We start from the raw sequence: 23,919 nt of genomic DNA, 5'->3' as shown, positions 1-23,919 counted from the left end.
TGATCTGAAATTAAATAAGTGCAAAAGAAAATCAAAAGCATCAGCTGCAGAAACTTTTAACAGATGACGAGCTGTTCAAACTTAAAGGTAACGTCCTTTTTTTTCCCCAATCTTCCTTTGTCAAACGCACAGGTGGAAGATGTAACCTCGATGCATGCATGGGGAGCCAGTGGAGATTTTTCACTAGTTTACTGATCACTGACAGCTTTCTACAGATTATAAAAATATAAAAAAAACACTGTGGCCCATGTTACTTACTGTAAACTCTGGTTGACAGAATGTGTAGGAAAAGCTACATGTAGGAAGCGACACATGCAAAACACTGTACACAACACTTAATTTCTGTTTAGAATTCAGACACAAATATTCACTGCTTTTCTATTGCTACTGCCATGCAGCACCTTTATGTTTCCCTACAGAAACGTCAGTAAACTAGACAACATTTTTCACGTATCCCGTGTGAATGCATCACAGCAAACACTGATGTCAGGGGGCGATTCACTGATTATCAGAGGGCCACAGGTAATTCTGATCCTCTGTGAGTAGTCCTTTCAAACTTAGATTTCTGACTTTTTTCTCAGAATTTGAAAAGAATAGTTGGATCTTAAAACCTGTTTTTGCTTTCAATGGCCCTGGTCTTACTCCATAATCCTGCAGCGTCCAATATTTATGACTACTTTTTATGGGGTTTTTTTTTTGGTAATTTTCTGCCTCAGAACAACAGACGAAATGTAGCTACTGTGCTTATTCCAGCTTATTTTCATTTACATGAATCCCAGATTTGTTGATTTTTGTGCACTCTTCTAATTCAGTAAATGTAAATAAATAGCATTTCAATTAAAAGTAAGTCAAATCACAGGGTATTTTATCATGTTTTAAGATTTATTTTTTGGCTATTTATGCCTTTATTTTATAGGGAAGGAAATGATAGAGAAACGATAATGAGAGAGAGGGGTTTGACGTGCCGGAAAGGAGCCACAGACCAGACTCAATCCTAGGACATCCACATCCTTGAGGTGGGACCTAAACACAGCCATCTGCGCCCCAAATTACAGGCGATTTTTAATCTTTCTAAATAGGAAGGAGCCTGAAAACAAGAGCTTTTGTCTAATAAAAAAGAACAGTTCTTCAAAAAGGGTCAGCCAGAGATGTATAGGTCTCCATCAGAATTTCATGGATTAACATAATTTAGAGATTTTCTGCCCTGTATGCTCCACATGTGAGTGTTTGAAGCTGGAGAGTTACCCTGGGAGGGGATGGTGTCCTCAGAGCAGGACGGGGTGTTGGTCTGGGTGCTGTATCCACTGGAGTACTGCAGAGAGTCTCTGCTGCTCTTCTGCTGCTCCATACTCAACCCTCTGGTCAGAACCATGGCTAGAGTGCTGGCTGCTGGAGAGAGCGGCTCGCCGTGCTGGAACCCACACACCAACACAGAGATGAGACACAGGCCGAGGGGAAATACATAAAGATTAGGACACACTTCAATTTTCATTACACAGCACAACAGTCCCCTCAGAATTCAAATGCCCACACTGACATTTACATTTCCTCTCGTACCTTGGCTGCAATGGTTCCTGGGCCCATTCTCGCCCGCTGTGGATCATCTGGTTGCATCCCAGAATACCCCAGTGGACTGGGCGGAGCTTCAAGTTCTCTCATCTTTTCCATAGACTCCCTCCTACGATGCAGAGTGCTGGCCAATGACGGCTCACAGGGAGTCATTTTGGCCGAGTCCTGCAGCAGCAGACAGAGCAGTGAGACTCTCTCCTCATCTCCACACTTTTCCATCCAACAGTCAACTAAACATGGAAGCTGCTGATTTGGGTCATTAACTGGTTAGATGCCGATGTGGATATGGGCAGACTTCATTAGGCTATGTTAGTGTTATTACGTGATAAAGCCGTCTCAGTTTGAGATAAAACTGAGCTCAGTGAGCAACAGAAAAAATGACCGTGAGGTCAATTTGAAACACAGAGAGCAAAGAAGCATCACAGATTTAAAGAGAGCAGGGGTGGCCCCGACGAAGGATTGACACAGTTGTATCTGACCGGTCAGATTTTAACATCAGACGACTGCTTGTTGAACATCTTTGTGTAGGGGCATTGCTGATCAACACAAGAGATAAACCACAGCGTGTTTGAATGATACAGTAGCAGACTGGTTTACATCCTTATTCTTATGTGCAGTCTACCTCTGAAGACTGCAGACAGCAGAGACCACCTTGTCCCGCCTTCATGCTTCTTTGACATGCATAGTGAGGGTAAAAAGTCAGAGCAGTGTAACTATCACGCCTCTAAACAGCACTGCAAATAAGCCTGAATACTGTGAATCCCTTTAATGCAACGTGGGAGAATCCTAATGAGATTCCCTTTCATTAACATGAATTCCCTTTAAAATACAGAGCAACATAAGGTACAGAAACATTCTGGATTATACTAAAGGAAATACAACAACCACTTAAAAATAACAAAAGAATAACTGCAGGGAGAAATAATCAGCTTAATGAGTTTAATCATTTAGTTTAATTATGTGGTTTATCTCTTATGTTGCAAAGAGACTGATTAAAAGTAGATGAGTTATTATCAGAATTGCCTCTGTGAGCATTAATAATTTGATATTTATATCAAGATAGGCAATGAGTCATGATTAATGTGAAGAAAACAAGCAAATCTGTGTAAAATTAGACATTTAACACCCCCACAAGACTGGAGTGGCTTGATCTTTGATTATGAGATTGGCAGTGAACTAATCGGCCACCATTCGGGTATATGGAGTCATTATGGTTGCAAGAGTCAATTTGAACATTTCAGAGCATGACCTGTTGATTCTGGGCTCAGAAATGTTTGACTAAAACCTGCCTTTGTGTTCTAGACATCCCCCTTATTCTTACATTTCTGTCTGTTCTCTAAATGTCTAAATAAATGACGCTCTCTCTTTCACATTGCTTCTGCTTGTTTGTAAAATGGAAGTCTCCGTTTTCTTTGTGTGCGTGCAAAACTTTCTCAGCATGTGCTTGAAACTTCCAATGCATGCCCAAACAATTCTACTCCTGGATTTTTGATGAACCAACTAACAGGAAACAGGCCAGTATGAACCAATCATGTTTATTCTTCCCCCTGTTGCTGTGCTGTTTCTGCTTCTATGGGAGCAAATGTCCTCATTCCTCACCCAGGTAATTTGTGGTAAATCTGGCTTGAATATTTCTGAAAAATATAGCTTATATATGTATTTTCTAAACTTCTGGACAAGGCCGCCCATAATGGGGGATTAAGGGGAGAGCTGTTTTTGGCCCAGCCAAACTGGGGTCCCTGGAGGTCAGCAAAATCATGGTTCATTGCAAAGTTAAGTTGTGATAACCTTAATTTATTTTTGACCTAAATAGTAACCACGCTTATCAAAGCAACTAAAAATGTACTTTATCTATTTATGCTGCAGTAGAATACTGAATCTCTGGGTTTATCAGGGCCCATTCTCTGGGTTTATTAGGGGCCATTCTCTGGGTTTATTAGGGGCCATTCTCTGGGTTTTTCAGGGCCCATTCTTTGGGTTTTTCGGGGGCCATTCTCTGGGTTTATTAGGGGCCAGTCTCTGGGTTTTTCAGGGCCCATTCTCTGGGTCTATCAGGGCCAATTCTCTGGGTCTATCAGGGCCAATTCTCTGGGTTTACCAGGGGCCATTCTCTGGGTTTTTCAGGGCCCATTCTCTGGGTTTATAAGTAGGGCTGGGACTATTCACTTTTCTCCTGATTCGATTTTTTACGATTTTTTAGGTGCCGATTCGATTTAAATTGCGATTCTACGATATTGCCAATTTTTGCAATCTTTAGTTAGCTTTTTAAACACCAGTGAAAAAGATGAATGATAATGATGCCTACAGACTATATCAGGAAAAATACACATCACATGTGTATAACAATACATCACAAAATATGTCTAACTAGAAATACAAAATAGTTATAGAATGGTCAAGTGCAGGATTTCTCAGTTTATTCACAACAATTTAGTATCAATTTCACATAATTTGACACAGACTAAGCTAAATACTGAAAATGAAGTGCATAAAGTCTATACATATGTGTGTAGTATATATATGTATACCTTATTATGTAATTTTAAGTTAATATCGAATTTAACAATGTAGAATTAAGCTATTTAAAAAATATATAGTCCTGCATCATCTTGCATTTTACCTATCTTTGTTCAATCTGAAGATGAGGATTTTCCCCATTTGTTGCACTGAATTAAAATGCTACCGTGATTTTTTTTTAAGAAAAAAGGAATAAACTATTATAGAGTGAATGTACTCCAATCCTTTATATTTCATATTTTATCAGTTTTTTATGTCATCACATAATATGTTTGCGGAGGGAGATTATGGGAGACGAGCTGATGGTCACGTCCAGCTTTAAGACTGATGGACTGTGTTTTGCGGAGGGCATGACGTGACAGGCCAGTATTTCTTTCTTGTGTTACCGAAGTCGTCATTCTTAACGACACTACACGGGACAGGTCCTTACAAATAATACGACTGTGATTATGGTTGCATGAGTAGAGACCAGCGGTAGCTTCAACGGGCTTGTTTGTTGACGTTAGCTGTTAGCTGTAGCGCTACCGCGATGATGCCTAACTCGTAGATTCGTTGTGTTGTCTCAGTATTTTTCTCTGGCGTGGCATATCTTGCAAATGACTGTCTAACTCCTGTCTAAGTTTGTGCTGTCTTTAATGTTTTGGAAGCCAAAATAAGTCTACACATCCACTATGAATGCAGCAGAAGTCGCTCTGCTGGGTAGGTACAAGCAACCGGCTCACGCAGACCGGAAGTCTCGTGTGATCTCGTTGTCTCAAGAGAGAAGAGGCGAGAGTCAACTGCCAGCTAGCGATGCCTGCTGCCAACTAGCGGCCAGAGGGTGAAATTACACCACAAACTACCGCACCAACAAAGTGAATAATTAGCTAATTAATTAAATATCGATACTGCATTTTAAAATATCGATACAATATCACGCCAGGAGGTATCACGATATTTCAGTGTATCGATTTTTTTGTCCCACCCCTATTTATCAGGGCCCATTCTCTGGGTTTATCAGGGCCCATTCTCTGGGTTTATCAGGGGCCAGTCTCTGGGTTTATCAGGGGCCAGTCTCTGGGTTTATCAGGGGCCAGTCTCTGGGTTTATCAGGGGCCAGTATCTGGGTTTATCAGGGGCCAGTCTCTGGCTTTATCAGGGGCCATTCTCTGGGTTTTTCAGGGGCCATTCTCTTTTGGCAGGCCTGCTTCTGGAACCACACTGTTGAGCTTTATTGGTTCATCAAAAATTTATGAGCAGAAATCTGTTTAGGGTGAACGCACAGTTTGTAAGTGCACTATGAGAGAGTTTTGCTTTGTGCAGAGAAGACTTCATATGTATGAAAGACAGTTTTGGGGTAGATCGGAGGGTTTTTATGGAAAATGTACAAAAAAAACTGAGCTGAAAATCCATAAAACATGCTCTCAAAACGTTAATAAGCTTTGAGTGTTGTAACAACAATGACTCCATAGAGGTCACCCCTAAAGAAGAGTAAAAGCAAAAGGAAAATTGCAAATGAAAAACAAACCTTCCAGCTAGGAACCTTTGATGTGGGTGAGGGGGTGTTGGATCCAGGGGAGTGGTTAAATGTGGGGGACGCAGGAAGTATGACAGAGAGAGGCCTGATGGTGCCAGTGTGAGAGAAAGCAGGGCGAAAGGTACCGAAGGATGAGCATGAGCCAAACTGCGGAACGGACAGACAAGTCTGAGTCAGAGTGCTCAACATCCATGAGGAGTCCACGTCACAGCGCCGTGAGGCTGTCGAGTGGAGCCCACAGGCCTCTTCAGGCTATACATAACAATGCACGGCTCAGAGTGTGTATATCTGTGTGTATATCTGTGGGTGTGTGTGTGTCCAGTAGAGGAGCTGGATGGCTGACATGCATGCAGTACTAACCGCTGTAGGAGAGTTGCACTCGCTGACAGACTGGCAGGTTTCTGAAGCCTCCGAGGAGGCAGAGCTGGTTGATTTCTGGGAGAAGGAAGATGGAGTCAAAAACAGGGAGGGAATGAAGACACAGAGAGAGGAAGGGTTGTGAGAGATGTGATATATGCAGAGGTGAGAGAGATGCAGAGGTGAGAACAGCGAAAGGAGTGTTGATGAGCTTATGGAGGAGGGGGTTATGTTCAAGCTCTGAGGGGATCTCTATACCATCACCCCGATCGAAAATGAAGTATCCAGTAAGATCTTTTATTCAGGAAAGAACATTGCATCAGTTGGTGTGCTGTGGTTTTTGCACACTGTGTTCTCTACGCTGCAGTATGCTCAGACCGTGAGAGTCTGAATAACTTTATCAGCCCAGTGGGAAAAAAATTCAACATTCGCAACTGGTAAAGCTGTGTTGCAGTAAAAATACAGAGCTCCGTCTGGTTATTGTGAGTAAGCTTTAGGACTGAAATGCAAATACGAGCCAGATGGAGGAGTGGTGTTGTTAAACAGGGAGATTTATTTAGATCTACTGTGAGATGAGACACCCCCAGTTTAATGAATGGACTCAGTGTGGGGCTGCTACCTGGCTGGTGATGTCAGAGGGCATGGGCGACGGAGGCTTGGAGTGGGTGTTGGCGTCCTGGGAGACAAAGCCTGAGTCGTGGGAGGAGACGCTGCTGAGCCGATGAGCTCCTGCTGAGGGCATCTGAAGGAGACTGTGAATGAAGACACATCATGGATTTAAAAACGGATGCTGCCTAAAGGAAGAGCAGCGCTGGGGGTGAAAGGTAATATTAATGGTGCAATATTAATGGAATTTAGCAGGGCAAGCCTTGGCATTTAACCAGCTGAATATATAAATAAATATATTTCTATTAACTTAGAATAAACCTTTAATACATGCGTAGGAATTTTGCATCTTGCATGTTTCTAGAGTACCAAAGAAGGGGCTGAATAATAGTTACAGACCACTTTAGAGAGTGTTCAGACCCCCTTTACTCTGTTTTTCTTATCCTGCAGCCTGATGATACAGTCAAAATAATTCATTTTTTTCCTCATAAATCTACTCTCCATGCTCCACTGTGGCAAAGTAAAAACAAAATGTTAAACATTTTTGCAAATTTGGCAAAACTATAACATCGCACTATGTACTCAGACACTTTGCAAAAACACCTGAAATTTCCCATAGGTGCCTCCCATTTCTCTCATGTTTGCTGAGATGTTTCTACACCTTAATTGGAGTTGAAATTAAATTGACTGGATGTATTTTAGAACAGGTATTGTCAATCTTTGCTGCCCACGGCCCCCAAAATAAAGGTGCAAGAGACCTGGGATCCCCACTGTACCTGAAGGTGGATGAACATATAAGGGGGGATAAAGGGGAGAGTTTTCTAGGGCCGAGCCAAACTGGGGGCCAGTAAAATGCCACGATGTCATTTAGCAAATGCTTTTGTCAAAAAGCAACGTACATTTGAGAGCAAGAACAAAAAATCTTGATCCATTGTAAAGTTAAGCTGTGACATATACAGTATATATTATATTTAACCTGAAAATAATAACCACTCTTATCAGAGAAACAAATATCTCTCTTTTTTAATAATTTGTGTAGTAAATAGCCCTCAAAAATATAAATCCCCTTGTTAAAAAGATGTTAAAATAGGTTAGATGTAGCTAAAATGGGTTAATAATGGCCAAAAATGGTGGAAAATGTGGTAAATTGGATTTTAAAAGTAGCACAAATGGATTAGAAGTGGCAAAAAAAAGATACAAATAAAGATGGGATAAAAAATGGGCATAAATAGTGGTAAAAGGGGGTTAAAAAGTGGCTGAAATGGCTTGAAACTGGCAAAAACTCCACCAACATAATTGTTCATAGAGCCAACATTTACAGCTGATAAAGGCAGATTTTTATAGCCAGAATATCTGCTGTAATTATCAGCAGGAATGCTCATGTCTGCTGATACTGATATCATGCGGTGCATCCCTTTTAATAGTATTAATTTCTAACACTCTGAAACAGTAGGGAGTTCTTTTAACACTTCACTTTTATCTAATATCACTGGAGGTTTTCATCAGTAGTATTACACATATTAGTAATCATTGCATTACAATGCAGTGTTATAGTTCCTTAATTGAACCTCACAAATGAGCCCTCATGTTATGGAGGGCTCATATGTCTAGCACCAGCGATGTTCTTCGACCGTTTCCGCGATTACCTCCATCAGTGAGAAGTCACCTCAGGCTGGCTACGACTACGCAACTTCTTTTGTTCATTCACAACGGCACCATGTCAGACTTCACAACTAAAATCTCGACTGTGTGCGAGTTCACAGGTCAGCGGGGGTCAAAGAGAGAGAATCAGAGCTGCAGCACAGGCGCTCTGGAATATTCGAGCAATGTTTGCTCTGAAAGGAAGAAAAAACACAAAAACAGTAATGGAAATGATCTGATGTATAAGGAGGAGGATTATATGGACCAGCTCTCCTTCAAGAAGACTTTTAGGTATGAATGTGAGATAAAAAAATAAAAAAAATCACTGTTTTTACACATGAATCTCTAGAGCAGGCCTATTCAATCAGCGGCCCGGGGGCCACATGTGGCCCAGGATCAACCCCCAAGTGGCCCAGCCTGTGGTCATACCAGAGATGCAGAGGCCAGCCTGTTTCACAAGTTTTCATAACTTCCTACAGTATTTCAGACCATGAATGCAACACTCCGCATAGCCTAGCAACAGTCTACCCACAATGCACTGTGCTGTTTGAATGTGTGGCTAGCGATGCTGACAGAAGTAGCCCCAAGATACCAAGTATAAAACATGTCCTTTTCAACTGTAGCTACAACTGAGCTAATTTAGTTTGTATGCACTTAAAGATATACCTGGGTAAGATGTAACCAAAACTATTATTTTATTTTTTCATTCTATTTATTCAATTTTTTTTCAAGTGAAAAAAACATCTCTTCTAGCTAAGGTTATGTTAAAATACAGCTCTGTTGTTGTTTTTTTATGCACTTTTTAATGTGCTTTTGTCATGTTGCAAAATTTAAAATGGAGACTATGAATAAAAAATGCATATTATTAGGTACAGTGGGGGTCCCCGTCTCTGGCACATTTATTTTAGGGGTTGCTGGCTGAAAAGGTTGAGAACCCCTGCTCTAGAGTAAGGCCTGTCTATGACGCACCATTAATCACATAACGAGAGCATTTGTCATTCCCCACGTGCCTAACGGGAATGTTATTTGACAATGAGATGCATCAGTGCAGTCGGACAAAGTCTGAAGTAGTGTAGTCTAACTCAGGTAACAACATCACTCCCGGTGTAAAGATGTTTGACGTCAAAAACTATGATTCAGGAGAAACACAGTAATCCCAGCATTGATCACTGTACAACGGGAAACAACAACACATCTAAACACACTGCCCAAGGGCATGATGGGAATACTCTGCTTACCTATCCCTAGATTTGACTCAGATCGATTGTCTCTACAGCAGTGTTACTCAACCCTGCTCAACCAAAGAGCCAAACTGTTTAAAAATACATTTGCAAGAGCCACAATCTAAGTGGTGAAACTGGCAATTAAAATAAGTTAAAGATGGCAAAAGTGGTCAAAAAGCAGCAAACACTGTGAGAATAGTGGCAAAAATGGATGGAAAGTGGCCAAATAGTGAGTTATAAGTGGCAAAAAGTTGCAAAAATGAGTGAAAAGTGACAAAAATGGGAAAAAATCTGAAAAAAAGGTAGGAAAAATGGGCAAAAAGGGATACTTAGTTGCAAAAGGCAGCTTAAATGGGCAAGAAGTGGCCGGGGAGGGGACAAAAAGCAGGATAAAAGTGTCAAAAAGGGGAGGAAAGTGACTAAAAAAGTGGCCAAAAAAAGGCTTGATGCAGCAAACACTGGGAGAAAAGTGGCAAATATGGGCAGAAAGTGGCAAAGGCATGGGGGAAATGAGTGAAAAGTGACTAAAATGGTCAAAAATCAGAAAAAAAGTGGTAAAAATGGGAAAAATGGGAAATTAGTGGCATTTTATTGCAAAAAAGCAGGTTAAATGGGCAAAAATAGGCAATTAAAGGCAACAAAAAGGGGCAAAAATTGCAAAAACCTGGATAAAAGTGTCAAAAATGGGCTAAAAACAGTACAAATTGAATTAAAGTAGCAAAAAATGCAAATAAGGGCAATGGAAATATGCAGACAAAATAAGAGGTTGACAATTAAAGCCTTCTGTGTAGGTGTGGGAATCAAACTGATTAATGAGACTTGCAATGTATAATTTCTGAGGTAAAATTTTCCTTTTTCAGGTCTTCCGGGGATAATATTTTTAATATAATAATAATTTGTGGCTCTTAACATCTTAATTTAAAATATTATCTCCTAAGAAAACCTTCTTCAAATTTCTTTGCCACTTTTTATCCCTATTTTTGCCACTCTTTGCTGCTTTTTGCTCATTTTAATCACTTTTCATATATTTTCTGTCACTCCTCACCCATTCTTTGCCACGGTTTGACCATTTTTGCCCCGTTTAACTTATTTTTATTGTCACTTTTACCCATTTTTGCTATTCTCACCCATTTTTTGGCAGTTTTTGACCATGTTGTTTCCTTTAACTTATTTTTATTGCCACTTGAACCTATTTTTGCCACTTTATGACCATTTTTTCCTCCTTTCACCCATTTCTTGCCACTTCTCAGATTTTGTCAATTTTAACATATCTTTATTGCTATTTAACCCATTTATGCCCCGTTTCACCCAGATTTTGTCAATTTTTTAAATCATTTTTTGGCCCCATTTATATTGCTATTGCAACCAGTTTTTGCAATTTCATACCTATATTGCCCCCTTTCAGCTATTTTTGCCACTTTTTATTACCTTTAACTTATGTTTATTGCCACTTTAACCTATTTTTGCCACTTTTCACCCAGTTTTTAAACACTTTTTTACTGCTTTTTGCCCATTTTAGTCACTTTATGATCATTCACTGTCATTTCACACCCATTTTTTTGCCACTTTTTGACCATTGTTGCCACCTCTAACTTGTTTATTGCCACTTTAACCTATTTTTGCCACTTTTCACCCAGTTTTTAAACACTTTTTGTTCTGCTTTTTGCCCATTTTAGTCACTTTATGATCATTTACTGTCATTTCTCACTCATTTTTTGCCACTTTTTGACCATTGTTGCCACCTTTAACTTATGTTTATTGCCACTTTAACCCATTTTTGCCACTTCTCACCACTTAGACGCGGCTCTTGTAAAGGTATTTTTCAACAGTTTGCCTCTTTGGTTGAGCAGGGTTGAGTAACGCTGCTCTAGAGCCACACGTTGAGTATCACTGCTCTACGGAGTTAGACAGATCAACATTAACTTACCCCAACACTGAAGGCAAATTGGAGTCTAACGTGTTCAACACTGAGAATTTAACACTGCAGTTTTTACTGCGTACGGTCCATTCACGCTGAATAAATGAATCAATAATATGCGTTTGCAGGATTACAATACTAATTTACTTGTTAGCTTTATGACAGACGTTTCTGTATCATTGTGCATTTATTTGCATTTGTTTTGTTTTTGTAATTTTGATAAATTACCTAAAAATCACACAGATATTGTCAGAAAGATTGCCTTTTCCTTGTTATTTGGTTGCAGGAGTTTGGCATGAATCATTTTAATGAAACAGCAACATTAAAACACTTTAATGGATTAATGCTGTCTATTAGAGAGCAAAGAAGGCAACAACTGCCATTATTTTCCAACAAATGGAGCTTTTTGGGAGGGAGATGCATCATCCAGATTAAACTTTAAATGTCTAGTTATTATTTAACTAGAAAGTCTGATCATGGAGTGAGTGTCCCCGTCTGCTATGAGAGCATTTCCTGTTTCTGAGAGCTTCCTGTGAGAGTCTCTCAAGATAAAATACCACTGATTGCACAATTAGTCATCTTTGTCATTTCCCCTCTGATGTTTTGTGAATTTTCTCTTATATTTGAAACTAAATTCATGATTTTGGTGGAGCAGAAACAGCAGACGGTCACGGCTGTAATCAGAGTTAGCAGCGATAATTTCCACAATCATTAGACCAGTGGTTCTTACATGGTGTGCCTTAGGGCAAGCCTCGGTGTGCCTTGGTAATTTGGACCATATGTTATTACCACAGCTTTACGGCAAGAACTGTAACCAGGCCTGCCCACAGATCCGGCTGGACCCCTGAAAAACCCCAGACAATGGCCCCCCCCCCAGTTGGGATTTATTGATGATATCAGTGTATGTGTGATGGATCAGTAGCATTGGTGCTAGCATGCAAAGCATGGCGAGCTATTATTGGGTTGGAATTGGTGTTGAAATTATCAATTCATGGTATTTTTAACAAAGTTAACCAAATTTTTTTTCTACCCATTTTTGCCACTTCTTTTGACAACTTAAACCATTTGACTGCATTTTTTTAGCTCTTTTGCCACATTCAACCCATTTTTGCAAACTTTTTGCCACTTTTCACCCAAATTTGGCCATTTTGCCATTTCATCCCAACATTAACAAGCGTATAACCCTTTTAGGCCACTTTTATCCCATTTTTGCCACTTCTTTTGACAACGTAAACCAATTTGCTTCGTTTTTTAAGCATTTTTGCCACTTTTTTGGATTTTTTTTACCTTTATACCTCCTTTTAGCAACTTTAACCCTTTTTGCCATTTTTCTACCACTTGTGATCTATTTTGCCACCTTTTTTGCCATTTTTTTGCCCACTTTTGCCTTTGATTGACCACTTTATTGCCCAGTTTTGCCCTTTTTTATCACCCATTTTTACCTTTTTTTTTTTCAACATTTAACCCTTTTAGGCCACTTGTAACCCGTATTTGTCAATTTTTACTCATTGTTTGGCCTTTTCTTTTTTTTACCAAATTTTGCCCATTTGTGACTTTGTTTTGCCACTTTTTGCCCAATTTTGCCATCTTCATGATCCCCCAGTTGGCTGGGCCAGCTCTCCCCTTTATCTCCCCTAATAGCCCACCTTAACTGTAACATTATTTAAAAAGTCTATTTTGTATTGATTTAAATATGGTGTGCCTTGAGATTTTGGCTTAACCTTAGGTGTGCCTTGGGCGAAAATAGTTTGAAAACCACTGCATTAGACCAATCAGCAGCTGCCTCAGTCATGAAACAGAAGTTCCCCTGCATCTCTGCATGAAAACTAATGACCTTCCTGCTGCCCTCTTTCCTCTTGTTTTGTGAATATTCTATGACATTTCAGTCTGCATGTAAGACAAGATCTGGATCAAGATTTCTCCCCATATTTTGTTCAGAAACTTGTTTTGGGGGATTTAAGAGCAGGCCGTAGCGAAAGCGGGGGAGCTAAATGAAAAATTGATCACAAAAGCTGCGAACATGAGGGCTTTGTGTTTGAAGACTGTAAATGATGCCATTCCTCCAAATTTGGTGCATCAAAGAGCATTAACAAGTTATCCCTTCTTTGATTATTCTTTCCCTCTGTACGGCTGTCTCTGGGCTTTTTGTCTCCGTCTTTGTCATCCTCGCTCGCTCGGCGCCGCTTCTCTTTGTCACCCACGCACTGAAAATGTGCTTCTCTCCCCGCCTCCCCTCAGGAATTTATCTGAAGTTATCATTCCTCCTTAATCTGTGTCCTCGAGGGTGAGGCTTAAGGAGGATTGCCAAATTAAATATGACAAATTAAATAACCTTAAATCATTCAGAAGCAGACACTGTTCTTACATCCTCCGAGCTTCTCCTCTGTGCCTTTAAGAAATTCTCACTAAGCTTGTTTTTCTCCATCCTGCTGCTGAAATCTTTGTCTCTCCATCACTATTTCCTATTATTTTGGTACATCGCTGTTGTACAGAGAAAATCCTGTAATCTTTGGATTTTCTTTTTTTTCCAGACTCACTGCATGCCGCTCTGTGAGCACTGAAAATTCAGTGAACTTCAGCTTATTAAAAACTTTTTTCAGGCTTACTGGATGTACTGAGAAATGTTCAGCGGTCAGGCTAAAGCAAGGACGTTTGGGAGGAAGAAGCTCTTCACTGACGAGTAAAATTCGGCCTCAAAAACATCACTGAGCTGTGATTTACATTAATGAGCTGTATGCCGCCATGAAGCTCTCAATCAAAACAGGAGCTGGCATCGAGGGTAGAGGGGGATCATGGGAGCGAGTCCCCTCTACTCCATCCCCCGCCGCCGCTGATGAAAACAAGCCAATCGGACCAGAGTCGACAAGAATGGATGAAACAAACCTGACAGAAAATGTTTCCACTGGACAACAGGAAGCACAGCTGATGTCAGAAATAAGCATCGTCCATCACAAGTGCAAAACATGGATGAGATACAGCAACAGAACAGCAACTTCCTGTAGGAGTGATCAGGCCTGGACTAGCATTAAAGCTCTCTGGCTTCTTACAGTAGGTGGCGCTACATCAGATCAACATTGAAACGTGCATTGAGGCAGACTGTGATCAAACACGTGGAATTTGAAACAAAGTAGATATTTTGTATGAAAGTTAGACCAACTTCCTGTTACATGGTGAGATATTAAAATGGCTGCAATCACTATGTAAGCATCTTTTAACGAAACATGTCAGTGTCATGGGCAGATACTGAAGGCCATCTTTCACAATCTGAGCTGGGGTTGGAGGAATGAGCCAATTTCCTAATTGTCCTCACTTCCTGCTGCCAGTAGGGGGCGCTTTGATCAAGGTTATCATAGATAACTAAAACTAAAATTCAAAAATTATTTTAGTTAATTGAAACTAATTAAGTAAAACTAAAAGTCAAAAATTACTTTAGTTAACTGACACTAAATAAAAACGAAGCTTTACCAAAAAAAAGGAAAACTAAGTAAAACTGTATAGTGCGCTTAAAAAAACTAACTAAAATGAAATAAAAACAGAGACAAACTAGAAAAGCACTCGGAGAGCGTCCCCATGTGCCCCCACCACAGCATTTGCAGATTACTCCCTCCCCGGCGGACACACGGTGAGGCAAAGCATTGGCTACGGGTGGACTGTCATGGAGGAAGCATTGCAGCATTGCCTGCTGGTGCCAACAGATGCACTGACAGTCTCACCCATGGTCTCACTGGACAACTGGAAGTAATGTCAGAGGGTGAATATTCCTCTATTCCTCCCAGCATTGTGAGTGTCCTCACTACAATTCGCTGTCTTTCTCTCTGTTACGTTCCGACTCGTCTCCTCAATCGGGCGTGCGTCTTTCAAACTCTATAAACTCCAAAACTTTGAATAGAAACACACCCAAAAATTCTGCTGGGATTGAAGTTACTCATGTCTGCAATCTCTTGGTGTAAAGTGGTAACAGTGTAGACATTCACCATTAGCCCTATCTCAAATTAGTAAAGAATCCTTTAAAAAATTCCTGGATCCAGACGGTGATCCGGATCAGTCCCAAAATCTAATCAGTTCCTCCTTATGCCATTTCTGACATTTCCTGAAAATTTCAAAATCCGTCCATAACTTTTTGAGTTATGTTGCTAACAAACCCACCCAATCACATAACCTCCTTGGCGGAGGTAAATATCCTGAGTTTTAGTCTTTGACACAACCAGACTGACTGGCAGCTACACCAGAGTCTGGGGAGTGTAAAATGGCCTGATCTGATTGGTTAAGACTTCTCACAGTGGTAGTTTTATGTCTGGAGTTGTATTCAAACATCACCATTAAATAAAATGATAAGTGAAGAGTAGCCTGTTTGAATATGTTTTTAAAAATGTATGATACTCACTCAGCCCTGACATCTATCCATAAAAACTAAAACTAATAAAAACTAAACTAAAATGAAGCATTTTTGCTAAATTAAAAACTAAACTAAACTAACAAACCAGCAGTCAAAACTAATAAAAACTAAACTGAAATCGAACACAGAAAGTGAAAAAGAAATAAAAATTAAAACTAATGAAAAATACAAAACTATTATAACCTTGGTAAGGACTGGCGTCACTTCAAATCAAGTTGCAAAGAATTGTGGGTTGTCTTTTCTGCTCTCCTTTGGTACAGGAAGGTCCAGAGTAGGGCAAAATCAAAATTTAGATTTCATCGCATTATGTACTACTGCAATCTTCAAATTGCAAAAGGTGTAATATTTCTTTGAAATGAAAAACTTATAAAAGGAGAGTAAGTGGGGGTAGGACTCGAAAAGCTTCTGCTTCTTCCTATTCCTTTTTCGGACTCACGAAATACTTTGTGGGATGGGCTGTGAATGGTTTTATCATTGCTTTATTTTTGTTATTTGTTTGTCTAAAATAAATAAATGTGTTAAAATACCACTTTGATAAATTTTTATGCAGCAAAGAAATGTTCCTCTCATCATGCCAATGTCTAAGTGTCAGATTTTTTAGAATTGTTTGCAAAACTCCTACTTTCCTTATTTTCTAAGTTTTTCTAAATCAAAACGTGAACAACATGAGAATAATCATTCCTTTCAATACAACAATTCATACTGAATTTGTAATGTGAGTCAAAATAATTGCAATTAAATTTTTTTCAAATCATTCAGCTCTAGTTTAATCTTTATAATGTTGCAGTGGTTAAAGTATACAATAGAGGGATTTACTACTCATGTTAGTTGGAAATACATAAGATGTGGAACTTAAAAAATAACTGCACATTAAATCACCGTGGCAATATTGAAAAAAATGTATCGCAGTTAGATTATTTTCCCAAACCGTTCAGCTTCCATCCAGACTCTCCTCTGCTAGAGGAGATATTGAAGAAAGCAATGAAGCTCCTTTCCTCCTTATTTAAGGATTCAAACAGCCCTTATCATGGCCGACACTCAGCTGCTTCAGGGTCAGTCAGTCAGGAACCTTCTGCAGCAAAAAGGACTAAAAACAGCAGATTCTTAATGCTGATTATTACAATTATGAGCCTCACTTTATTTTCCTTCTAAAGAGTGGGGAAGGATCACAATCACACTACACTTCATGGGTTAATCTGTACAGAAAGCCTGCTCCTTGTCCTTGAATGCACCACTGATGCAGGACTATAAATAAGTAGTTCAACCGTCATTATTAGACTTTGAATACGTGGATTTTGGTTCTTGTGAAGGCTCAAGGCTGTCAGGCTGTGATGTTTCACAGCTTTGGACCTAATCTTTCTGTAAGAAGCTCGAGAGCCACAAATCTGCCAGGAGCCAGAGCCGAGAAGCTGGCAAGATCCGCCGCGCTCCACACAGTGATGCTACCTGAGAGTGGTGAGTCTGTGTGCTGACGGACAGGAGTCATCTCTCCATGTATTCAGCACTACTTTTCTATTTTTCAGTCCTTTTACTTCAAATCTGCTGGCTTTAGATCAGGATCTTAGGAGGATTTATGCCCAAAGAAACGTCATGTCAAAGACCAACAAGGACAAATCTACCACAGCATCACTGGTGCTGGTAAAGCTGCGACTTTTGGATAACAACATCTTACATTCATCCCTGCATGCAATAAGTGATTCTGGAAATAATTCCCACTATCACCATGTCATTACTCCCCCATTAAATGGCATTATCTACAGTTACTTTCTACGTTCAGGCTCTGAACCAATCGCTCCTTGAGGGACTAATAAAGGGACAGGGACTGCAGATGGAAATTAGCCAGCAAGCTAAATTTGGCACAAAGCATCTTTTCTCTTTTTGAGATTTATGTAATTTTGTACATTGCCCTGACACAAATAAACCTAATAAACTAAACTAAACTAAACTAATGTTGTTTGAAAAGAACTGAACTGATTATGGAGGCACAGCATCAGAGAGAGTCTCAGTTTGCACAATTATGCACAAACACATGGAGTAGAATAAAAAATAGTCACGTATGCTTATGATTGATCGTCTATTTGGAAAAAACCTCCAGATACGTTAGAGAAAATAGCAATCTCACTAACAAATCAGCATTTTAGCATGATTTTTATTTACTGTGATGTATCATGAGACATGTCTGTGCATTATAGACCAATTTATAAACACAGGATGTCAATAATTGAACAGCAAAAAAGAAAAAAGTCAGATCATCTGAAAGACTTTAAAACCAGAGAGACAGGAAGAGCCAGAGCCAGAGTTACTAAGGGGAAAAACTTTAGTCTTTCTGTCCAGCTTAAACAGGTTAATCCTCTTATTTTGGTGAAATCTGAGATTATATTATTTCACATTTGGTTATATCACAATAAGAACCAGCTTTATTGACCAAGTATTACACAATAATGACTCTGGTTAGCTTTGCTCTCAATATACAGTAATTAAAATTAATATATGAAAATAAATAAACTGGAAAAAGTATAAAAACATTAAGATTTAAATATGCACAAGCTTGTAGGAATTATTTCTATCATATACAAGTTCATATGAATTGAAAGTATGATTGCAAGATTTGATCTGACCAGTCATGTTAACCTTTATACTTCTTAACAGTGTTACAAGTGGCAATAAAAAAAAGTTAACGGTGGCAAAAGTGGTCAAAAAGTGGCAAACACTGGGAGAAAAGTGGCAGAAAGAGCAGAAAGTGGCAAAAATGAGTGGAAAGTGACCAAAAAATAAGTTAAAGGGGGGCAAAAATATTTGTCAAGAAGTGGCAAAAATCTGAAGAAAGGTAGGAAAAATGGGCAAAAATCAGAAAAAAAGGTGGGAAAACGGGCAAGAAGTGGCATTTAATTGCAAAAGGTGGCTTACATGGGCGACAAGTGGTAAAAAAAGGCAAACTGGGGCAAACGCCGGGGAAAAGGGAAAAGCAAAAATGGGGAGAATGAGGCAAAAAAATGACTTATAGGTGGCAAAAATTGTTGAAAAGTGGCAAAAAATGAGTGAAAAGTGAATAAAACGGCCCAAAAAATTTTAAAAAGGTGGAAAAAAGGGAATTAAGCGGCATTTAACTGCAAAAGGCAGCTTAAATGGGTGAGAAGCGAGAAAAATAGGAAAAAAGGGGCAAAAATTTGCAAAAAGCAGGACAATAGTGTCCAAAATGTTGAAAAGTGACAAAAATAATGGCAAAAACGGGCTAAAAGCGGGAAACCCAGGGAGAAAAGTGGCAAAAAAGGGTGAGAAGCTGGAAAATATGAGTTACAGGTTGCAAAAATGGTCCAAAAGTGGCAAAACAGTGGCAAAAAAGGAAAAGATGGGAAAAAAACATCAAAGAGTAGCAAAATGGGATATCGGTGGCACTTAATTGCAAAAGGCAGCTTAAAAGGGTGAAAAGTAGCAAAGGGGCAAAAAATAGCAACAACCAGGATAAAAGAGTCAAATAGAAGTGGCAAAAATGTGAATTATGCTTCAAATTTAGGCATAAAAGAACCACAAATCATCACAAAAGAGCCACATGTGGCTCTAGAGCCATGCGCTGAGTATCACTGATCTATGAGTACTGCTAATTTAAGGCTGGCTCATGTTTAATTTGTTGTGTTTTTGTCGCATCTATACTGAGCAGTCTGTTCTGTGCTGCACTGCTGTCTTGTTGCAGTGGTTTTGTTGTTTATATGGGCTGTAATTGTTATTTTCACTGTGAGTATGTGCTGTAGGAACGCTGTGGTGAAGTGAACTCCAGGAAGAATAGCTGCTGCTTTGGTCACAGCTAAGAAAGATCCAAATAACTGAGAAATGAGAATCCTGAGCTCCATCACAGTTTAAAATATTCATTTCAGACTCTGAAAGTTTCATTCTGCTTCCTCTAGAGAGTTCCTTCTGTCCTGTAACTTCATATCCACACTTTCTAGTTTGGCTGCTAAACGTGCTGCTGTATTTACTGCACTGTGGCATCACTGTGCATGGAAATGTTTAGATTTTCAGATGTGTGAAAGATACAGAGAGTATACAGAGAGAGATAATAGTTTAATGACTCTGCACAAACTGGCATGTGGGCTGATACTCTCTGCAGTCTTTATTAAAATGAATTTATTAAATATTACTATAGTGGGCACTAAAACCCTGAAGAGCTGTTACTGCACGCCTCCACTGTTGATTTTGACGGGTTCTTATAAATGCTTTGGTTAATAAATGTTAATAAATGTCACTCTCTGTCATGACAGGTATTAATTATAAACATAATGGTGGTATCAAAAGGGAAGAAGTAGACGGAGAGGATATGGGCTAGAAAATGTGAGCTCTGAGCACCATCACAGCTCAACAGAGGATTTTTAGTCATTTATTAAGGGAATAAAGCCGTCCAAACCTGCCTGGTCCTGTGTGAAAAAGCCATCCCCCCCTAGACCTGATAACTGGTTGCTCCATCTTGGCACCAACAACTGAAGCAAGCATTAGTGACAACTCTCATCGAGTCTTTCACATCAGTGTGGTTGCCCATGATGCCATTGTTGCCCAGTCTCTTTCTGATTGTTGAGTCATGAACTCTGACCTTGACTGAGTCAGTGAGGTGTGCAGGTCTTTAGATGTTGTTCTGGGTTCTTCAGGGACCTCCTGGATGAGTTGTCCATGCGCTCTTGGAGTCATTTTGGTAGACTGGCCACTCCTGGGAAGGTTCACCACAGTTCACAGTTTTTCCCATTTGTGGATAATTGCTCTCACTGGAGTTCCAAACCCTTAGAAATGTCTTTGTAACCCTTTCAGACTGATAGATGTCAGTGACTTGGTTTCTCATCTGTTCTTGAATTTCTTTAGATGGCTCCATGATGTGTTGGAGATCTTTTAGCCTACTTCACTTTGTCAGACTGGTTCTATTTAAGGGATTTCTGGATCCAGCAGGTCTGGCAGTCATCAGGTCTGAGTGTGGATAGTCAGACTTAACTCAGCTTTCCAACAAATGTGGTTAATCACAGTTAATTCATGATTTAACAGGAAGGGGCAATGACTTTTTCACATAGGACCAGGCAGGTCTGGATGGCTTCTCCATGACTGACTTTGGTATTTATTCAAGTTTTCTTTGTCTAATATTAAAATTGATTAGGAAGGAAGAGGGGAAATACTTTAAACAGTAGAAAAATCATGATAAAAAGAGGAAAAAGTTCACTCCTTTGGTCAGCTTTCATCCAAATTGATAGATAGACATCCCCACAGTTATCATGGCTCTCTAACTTCTGTTTCCCTTCGTGTTTGTCTAGAAGTTTTTGTGTCTGTGTTCAGGATGTACCTGCACATGCTGCTCTTCCTGGATCCGGTGCTGCTGGGGGAGGAAGGGGGGGTCTGATAGGACCAGCTGAAGTCAGAGCCTTTCAGGTCTCGAATCACCTGAAAAACACATAAAGATACTGATCAGACCAAAACAGCAGAGAGAGGGCGAAACTGAACAAGAAACTGTTAAAATCAGTGATTAAGACAAACTCTACAGAGTTACAGGAAATAATACTTTCATGTCTCAAACAGCAAATAAAATGTTTTCTTTTCTCCTGGTGTGATGGTGGATGTTGAAATGGGTGCATCAGTATTAAAAACGATACATTTCCTCGCATTACACATTATTAAAGGGTAGAAAGCAACAGTAGAAAATGGGCTGTTGTTGGACCAGAAGGCCTGAATCCCAAAGGAACTGGATGGGGTTGAGGTCAGGACTCTGAACTCATCAAACCATGTCTTTCTAGTCCTTCTTTGTGCTCTGGGTCACAGTCATGCTGGAATAGAAAAGGACCTTCCCCAAACTGTTGCCAAACAGCTGGAAGCATAGCATTGTCCAGAATGTCTTGGTCTGCTGAAGCATTAAGATTGGCCTTCACTGGAGATAAGGGGTCTAGACCAGACCCTGAAGAACGGCCCGTACCATTATCCCTCCTCCACCAAACTTCAGAGTTGACGCAGTGCAGTCAGGCAGGTTCTCCTGTTACATCACTCCCTATACCAGTGGTTCTCAACCTTGGGGTCTGGACCCCCTTTGGGGTTGCAAGACACTGCCCCTTCTCTGATGTAGATGCCCTAACAAACTAGGTATATATTTTAAATTACACTGTTGCCACTTTACACCAATTTTCTAACATTTTTTACCCCTTTTAATATTTTTCCCACCAATTTTAAATCATCTTTACCATTTAACACCTATTGTTGTCTGTTTTAAACTCTTCACACCATTTTTTTCTGCCTCTTTTTGCCACTTAAGGTTAATTTTGAATCTGTTGACCGATTATTGCTACTATTAAACCCTTTTTACAACCAATTTTCCCATTTGAACCACATTTCACCATTTGATTTTGGTAGTTTAATCAATTTCTGCCAATATCTGCCTATTTCTTATTTCACAGTTAACCTTTTTCTTGCCAGTTTATATTACTTTTCCATCCCATTTCACCAAATTTCCACCCATTTTTGCCAATTTAAAGCCATTTTAGCCACATTTTAACCCCCTTTTATGCCCATTTCTGCCATTTTAATCTAATTTTTGCCACTTCTAACCCATTTCTGCTTCTTTTAAAATCCAATTTCACACCTTTTTCACTATTTTTTGCCATTATTAACCCATAATAGCTATTTTTAAACCATTTTGACAAAAAGATTTACATTTTTAAGAAGACTTTTTACTACAAACACAAATAAACAAAAATATCTGTTTCTTTGATAAGAGTGGTTATTATGCAGGTTAAATATAAAATATGGGTATCATAGCTTAACTCTACAATAGATCGTGATGTTGTTGACCTCGATGGAGCCCCATATTGGCAGGGCGCCAGAAAGCTCTTCTATTTATCCTCCTTTATGGATGGCCTTGTCCGCAAATGACTATTCTTGATTGTGCATGGCCGTTCAACCTCCTTCAGGTAAAGTGGGAGTCCCCAGTCTCTGGCATTTTTATTTTGGGTCACGGCTGAAAAAGTTTGAGAACCCCTGCCTTAGACCATGTCTCCACTGCTCCACAGTCCAGTGTCAGTGTTCTTTACTCTACTCCCGGTGCTCGCCGTTGGACTTGGTGATGTGAGGCGTGCATGCAGCTCCTCAGCCATGGAAAGCCATTCATGAGAATCCTGCTGCAGTTTTAGTGTTTACATCAATGGCAGTTGAAGTTTTACCTGGTCTTCTGCTTCGTGGCTGAGTTGCTGTTGTTCCTAAACTCTTCCACTTTCTAATAACATCACTGACAGCTGACTGTGGAATATCCAGCAAGGATGAAATTCCACCAACTGTCTTATTGCACCCATCATTGTCCCACGCTTGAAGTCACTGAGCTCTTCAGAACGACCTGTTAAGGATCACAGATGTTTGAGACTGCACAGAAAAACTCCAGGATCTTGTGGAGAGCCTTCCAAGATGAGTGGAGGCTGTTAGAGCTGCAAAAAGGGGCCAACTCCATATAAAAGTGCATGGATTTGGATATAATGTCACTACAGTCCCTGTTGGTGTACTGGTCAGATGTCCCAATACCAGATGAACCAGATTAACCAGATCCAAATAGGCTCAGCCATTCAAGTTAAATTAGTTTAGAACCTGGGTTACCTGCTCGCTGGCTGGTGGCAGCTTGTGCGGGTCTTCAGTCAGAACAGTGAGGTCATCAACGATGGCCTGTAGGTGAGTGATCTCTCCCAGCATGGCGATCTCCACATTCTGGAGGGTAAAAACACAAGGGATTGATTTAAAAAGATACAAAATCATCAGAAACAAAGGTTTGTGGTTTTTAGACAGACTAAGGTTATCAGGTTCAGTTGTTGTATAGTCGCTCTTGTCATTCTTTGATACCTCAAATCAAAATTTTAAATCATTCTGCCCTAATCCAGGCCCGCTAAATATCCCTCACCACCACAGGCTGCAGCAGGTTGATGAATGTACAGTAGCGCCCCCTCTCTTCCAGGAGGGCTCTTCGCACCGCCTGCTTCTCGGTTTCCTCCATCAGCAGGTAAAGGTCGGTCACGTCCTGCATGGCGCTGTCCAGCTGGGGGCGCAAGTTCCCCCGGCCTGTGCAGTATACAGAAAGGTGGAGAAGACAGCAGAGAGGGGAGGGAGTCAAAAAGTCAAGGAGGAGGAGGAGGAGGAGGAGGAGGAAAGAATTTGAAGGGCGGGTTGTGATTACGAAAGA

At 40.0% G+C, this 23,919-nt stretch overlaps 1 protein-coding gene across 2 annotated transcripts in view; it reads right to left on the bottom strand.

The window, feature by feature from the left end:
* LOC121514757 (protein MTSS 2-like) overlaps nucleotides 1-23,919 on the bottom strand; it is a 78,651-nt gene that overhangs the window by 5,736 nt on the left and 48,996 nt on the right. Inside the window, exons 7-14 of one of the 2 annotated variants that reach the window (XM_041795052.1) lie at nucleotides 23,641-23,798; nucleotides 23,343-23,450; nucleotides 21,058-21,155; nucleotides 6,579-6,711; nucleotides 5,963-6,037; nucleotides 5,594-5,749; nucleotides 1,558-1,734; nucleotides 1,246-1,411 (exon numbers count right to left, since the gene is read on the bottom strand). In XM_041795052.1, the coding sequence (XP_041650986.1) occupies nucleotides 1,246-1,411; nucleotides 1,558-1,734; nucleotides 5,594-5,749; nucleotides 5,963-6,037; nucleotides 6,579-6,711; nucleotides 21,058-21,155; nucleotides 23,343-23,450; nucleotides 23,641-23,798 (1,071 nt within the window). The remainder of the gene's footprint in view (nucleotides 1-1,245; nucleotides 1,412-1,557; nucleotides 1,735-5,593; nucleotides 5,750-5,962; nucleotides 6,038-6,578; nucleotides 6,712-21,057; nucleotides 21,156-23,342; nucleotides 23,451-23,640; nucleotides 23,799-23,919) is intronic. The other variant, XM_041795053.1, reaches the window with a different exon arrangement.

This window comes from Cheilinus undulatus, linkage group 9 (assembly GCF_018320785.1).
Source record: "Cheilinus undulatus linkage group 9, ASM1832078v1, whole genome shotgun sequence".
Lineage (NCBI taxonomy): Eukaryota > Metazoa > Chordata > Actinopteri > Labriformes > Labridae > Cheilinus > Cheilinus undulatus.
Note: the sequence above shows the minus strand (reverse complement) of the source record. Positions and strands in the feature narration are given on the sequence as shown.